The sequence below is a fragment of the Triticum dicoccoides genome, chromosome 2B (assembly GCF_002162155.2).
Source record: "Triticum dicoccoides isolate Atlit2015 ecotype Zavitan chromosome 2B, WEW_v2.0, whole genome shotgun sequence".
Taxonomy (NCBI): Eukaryota; Viridiplantae; Streptophyta; class Magnoliopsida; order Poales; family Poaceae; genus Triticum; species Triticum dicoccoides.
Window position 1 is genome coordinate 587,879,938 of NC_041383.1, and position 5,400 is coordinate 587,885,337.

Below are 5,400 nucleotides of genomic sequence, written 5' to 3' on the forward strand. Positions count from 1 at the left end.
AAACGTGGACAGAGCTAGGAGACTTCTTCATAAGAACAGCACGTGTTGACTGATCTCTCTGTTGTTCTGACTTTTGCTATCTACTAGGGCCATAAATCAGCCCAACGCCCTCGGCGGACCAGAGGGCATCGTGTCCCAGACTAATGTTTACACGACTGGTGTTGTACTGCATCTCATGTCAGCAATGCCAATGAGTTGTGAAGACACAGAGAGTGACAATATGCAGGTGCAAGCAAATTCTATGCAGCGGATGTGAAAACAGCAAATACTGGACTGAAGCATGTAAGCAAAATTTATAACGAACTGTTTTCTCGTTTGTGAGAACTTGACAAGGTCATTATGAAATTATAACAGCTTGCAAAATTATGGACATTATCAGGTCCAAAAACAATGGCAAATAATATCACCCACTGGGTTCGACACTACAAAGCTACATACACATTGATGTCCTATACTCACCTGCTCTGCCGTCCTCATATATATTATCTACGAATAATGAACATTTAAGCAGCAGCTTCCTCTTTTGCCGCAGAAAGCTGGTTCTGGATATGCTGTGGGACAACGTCGAACTTGGCAAGCTGCATTGTGTACGACGCGCGCCCCTTGGACATTCCCCTCAGAGTGCTGACATACTGGAACATCTCGGCAAGTGGCACGAAAGCATCAACCACCTGCACCCAACAGCAATGGAAGTTAAATTCTAGATATACATTTCAGACAGCACATTCTACTAAACTACAAGCCTAATTGGAGAAATAACTACGAGAATAAAATGGTACCCTTCAACAACAAAAAAGAAAAGAATAAAAGGGTGACTAAATTACAGATGCTCGGCTATAGCTGACAATGGATGTTAAGAAGTGCAGCAGGAAGATTTGGTGGACTAGACTCAAAATTAGTATTTGAGAGGTCAAATTAAAAAAATGCATAATCATACTCCAATTTGCTCAATATTACTCATATTGTTGTAGTGTTAGTAAAGTAGTATTAGTAGTGGTAGAAGGCTGGAAATGGAGAAAATGTACTGCTTAATACCTTCAGTCCACCTGGCTTATCTCCGAAGCTGTTAACTTGCCCTCTTCTAGAGTTCAAATCACCAATAACATCACCCAAATGCTCCTCAGGGGTAATCACTTCAACCTTCATTATAGGCTCCAGGAGTCGTGGGCCAGCTTTCCTCAATCCTTCCCGGAAGGCCCCCCTGGCTGCAATTTGGAATGCAAGGACACTTGAATCAACATCGTGGTAGGAGCCATCAACCAGCACTGCTCGTAAATCCACAACTGGGTAACCAGCAAGGACACCGTTAGGTAAGCTTTCTTCAATTCCCTTCATCACACCGGGTACGTATTCTTTTGGCACTGCCCCTCCCTTAATTTCACTCTTGAATTCATACCCACTTCCAGCCTCCATAGGTTCAAACCGCACAATAATATCTGCAAACTGCCCTGAACCACCAGACTGCTTTTTGTGGACATACTGAATCTCTGCAATTTTGGAAATACTTTCACGGTAGTTGACCTGTGGAGCTCCAACATTTGCCTCAACCTGTTCATACAATTTGAGTGAGTGTAACTTAAAATGAGAGAGAATACATAATTCTTTTTAGGTTAAGGCAGTTGTGACCCCAGAAGTTTTGATACGAAATTCAAAAGTTTCCATAAGATATTTGAGTGGGAATGATGGAAAAACATAGCTACCAAAGTATACATGGTACACAAATTAGCCAAGTGAACATTTTACAATCTTGTTGTGTAGCTTCGCAAAATTGGTGAAGAGCAGTAGTGCAAGCACACAACCGAAATAATGTGCTTCATATGTCTAGTGCAGCACATAGGTTGCGTTGATTCATGACCCAACTGATATAACTTGAATATAAACACGAAGAAATTGTGGGGCATGTACTGCATAAATACAAATAGTCAGAATACTAACCTTGAATTCTCTCTTTAATCTGTCTACAATGATGTCAAGGTGTAATTCGCCCATTCCTTCAATAACTGTCTGGTTGGTTTCCTCATCTCTAGAGAAGTGGAATGATGGATCTTCCTGAGCAAGCTTTATTAATCCATTTGCCATTTTATCAGCATCAGCTTTGGTCTTTGGTTCAATAGCAACCTTAATGACAGGATCAGGAAATTCCATACGTTCAAGCACTACAAGGTTATCTGGGTCACAGAGTGTCTCACCGGTAATTGTATCTTTCAGACCAGCAAGAGCTACTATATCGCCTGTCACTGCAACTGTTATATCCTCCTTACTGTTTGCATGCATCTCTAGAAGCCTTCCAATTCTTTCCTTCTTATCTTTGTTTGAATTGAGAACGTATGAGCCAGCGATCAGCTTCCCTGAGTATATGCGGACAAACGTTAGTGACCCCACATATGGATCAGTCATGATCTTGAAAGCTAACCCAGAAAATGGTTCATCATCACTAGGACGTCTTTCAAGAATCAATTCCGGGTCATCTGGGTCAGTACCCTTCATTGGTGGCAGGTCAAGTGGTGATGGCAAGTAATCAACAACAGCATCAAGCAATGGCTGGACACCCTTGTTTTTGAAGGCTGAACCACATAAAATGGGGACAAAGCTGGCACCTATTGTTCCTTTCCTGATTAATCTCTTCACAGTTGCCTCATCTGGTTCCTTTCCTTCTAGATAGCCCTCCATAGCTTCATCATCCAATTCAACAATAGTTTCGATCATCTGAAGTCTATAGTCTTGAGCCAACTCTTCGAGATCAGCAGGTATGTCTTGGTATGAAAATTGTGCACCGAGTTCCTCCCCTGTCCATACAATAGCCTTCATTCTTATTAGATCAACAACTCCTTGGAAATTGTCCTCTGAACCAATCGGCAACTGTATCACCAAAGGTTTTGCACCCAAATTTGCCACTATCATGTCCCTAGTTCTAAAGAAGTTAGCTCCAAGGCGATCCATTTTGTTTACAAAACATATTCTTGGAACTCCGTACTTATCTGCTTGGCGCCACACAGTTTCAGATTGTGGCTCTACCCCAGCAACACTGTCAAAGAGACATATAGCACCATCCAACACCCTGAGAGCACGTTCAACCTCAAGAGTGAAATCGACGTGCCCAGGAGTGTCAATAATGTTGATTCTATGTTTGTCCCAGACGGCAGTTGTTGCTGCAGATGTAATGGTTATTCCTCTCTCCTGTTCTTGCTCCATCCAATCCATTGTGGCTGTTCCCTCATGAACCTCACCAATTTTGTAGTTCCTTCCAGTGTAATAGAGAATGCGCTCTGTAGTTGTTGTTTTCCCAGCATCTATATGAGCCATAATACCAATATTGCGGTAATCCTCCAAAGGAACTTGGCGATCTGGGTATAGAATCAAAATAAGCAAGCATTTAAGTTATTAAGCTGAACACAATGATTGATTTTCAAGGGGAAATGGCGAGGGACTGGCAAATGCAAGTGTAAAAAAGGAATTCAAGTGACTTGCAGACTTCAGAACGTTAATTGGTCGATCCTTGGCTGTGTGCATCCTTCATTGGTGCAGAGGCTGGGAGAAAAGCTTCCATAATCTTAAAAATTGGTCATGGTCTAAAGAACTATACCTCGAAAAAAGGTTCACTATTTCCCATATATTGTTAATGGCTCTATAGATTCAACTTTCATGAGGAGCTTCCATACGTCATATCATGTTTTTCTTTTTTGCTTGTACAGTGTCTCAATAGGCCCGTCAAAAGAGTTTGAAGAATCTATTATTTGATTGTTGCACAGTAAAAGCATGCTCCTACACACCGCAGTAAATAAGGTGGGCTCCATTTTCCTTTGTTATGTATTTACGCATGGTTTTCTTGAAAGATATGGTGTTAAGTGCTAATAATAAGAACAGGCATACATTTATACTCCCTCCGATCCATAATAAGAACAGGCATACATTTATACATCAAATTTCAACTAAAACCACGACACTTATTATGGATCGGAGGGAGTAATAAACTTTGATACATGAAACATATCCTAATTCAGTTAAAAACAAAACATAATTGCCATATGTTTTGCTCATTATTCTGTTTAAAAGGAAGTAAATCTCGTTAAGATTTGCAGTTTCTAAAGGAGCTGCAAGTACTTTGGTAACACTTATCCAGACATCCCACTAAGGGCTCCTTTGATTCAAAGGATTTTCATAGGAAATTTGGAGGATTATAATTCTTGGGATTTTTCCCTATGTTGGCTGTTTGATTCATAGGATTGAATTCTATAGGAATTTTTCCTAAGGATTTCTTTGTACTACTTCCCATAGGATTTCTAACATCCAGGCAAACCAACTCTACATTTTACAGACCAACTCTAATAACTAATAAGAAATTGTGAAATACAGTATTGCTTTTACACCAAGTATTGAGCATTATAGTATTTCATCCATGTTACTTCCTTAATTATTTATCCGCAACAACCGTAAGCACCACTGCGGGCACTGCTCTAATCTCCTCCCTTTGTGAAAATGGTGAAGCACCTAATGACTATCCAAAAGAACACACCTAAATTCACCATACTGGCTTGTAATCCATTCCAACTCCCATAGAAATGGAAGATACTCTCTTGGTCATTTTTTAGACAGAAGTCTCCTGGTCATTTAATCAAACACGGGCTCTGCATAGAACACTTGTGCACCCACGCCTAGGCTTGCGCACTAGCGCTACAGCGCTACAGCGAGAACACTTCTAAAGAAGGGACGGACTCGACAGGAATGCCAAAAGTGGCCAGCTGAGGCTCGCTCACCATTGCCGGCCATGGCGACGACCGAGAGGCGCGGCCTGCGCGGGCGCGGGCGGAGGCTGGCGGCCGGGCCGGCCACCGCGGCGCGCCCGGCGGCGAAGCGGGACGCGGACGGCGCGAGGAAGGGGCGGTGGCCGAGGAGGAGGCGCGAGGCGGAAGCGGCGGCCACGGACGGCCGGCGCGCCGACGCGGCGGCCCGCGGGAGTGCCTCGGCGGCCATTGCACTGCTGTGTAAGAGTGCCTTGGCCTTCGCTCCCTGCCTGCTGCCGCCTGCGCTCGTGGGTGAGCGCTGTGGTGGCCGCGCTTATGTGTGCTTCGGGCCGCTGCTGATGCTGCGGAGGGGAGTGTCTGCAGATAATGTGAGCCCGCGGGGCTGCGCGGACGGTTTCCCTTCTCACGTTTTGGATTGCCGCTTTATTTCAGCTCTATTTGCCTATGCGAATTCTTTTTTCACAATAACAGAAAATTATAAAGCCTTGTGTACTTTAAGCATTTGGTTGGCAACAGCTGCATATTCATTTTAATATAATCATAATTAGCCATTCTATTTAGGTCGTGCACGCATGACATAAACGTACGCGACCGCGACTAGCGACTAGGGGGATCCCATCTCCGCCGCCACCCGTCTCCATCAATTTGCCTCATGTCT

At 43.5% G+C, this 5,400-nt stretch overlaps 1 protein-coding gene across 1 annotated transcript; it reads right to left on the minus strand.

Moving 5' to 3' along the window:
- Positions 1–269: 269 nt before the first annotated feature.
- Positions 270–5,063, minus strand: LOC119365041 (elongation factor G-2, chloroplastic-like). The gene is made up of 4 exons (XM_037630626.1): positions 4,755–5,063; positions 1,936–3,344; positions 1,036–1,548; positions 270–671 (listed from the first exon to the last, which is right to left on the minus strand). Exons 1-4 carry the CDS (start codon positions 4,969–4,971, stop codon positions 504–506), a joined length of 2,307 nt encoding a protein of 768 aa, XP_037486523.1. The 5' UTR covers positions 4,972–5,063; the 3' UTR covers positions 270–503.
- Positions 5,064–5,400: the final 337 nt, after the last annotated feature.

Bases quoted from the DNA above. Each gene is read 5' to 3' on its own strand.
- LOC119365041 (XM_037630626.1), bottom strand. From the start codon at position 4,971: ATGGCCGCCGAGGCACTCCCGCGGGCCGCCGCGTCGGCGCGCCGGCCG. The intron at 3,345-4,754 runs GTGAGCGAGCCT...TTCTATACCCAG, and splicing joins CGTCGCCATGGCCGGCAATG to ATCGCCAAGTTCCTTTGGAG. The intron at 1,549-1,935 runs GTTAGTATTCTG...TTGTATGAACAG, and splicing joins GATTAAAGAGAGAATTCAAG to GTTGAGGCAAATGTTGGAGC.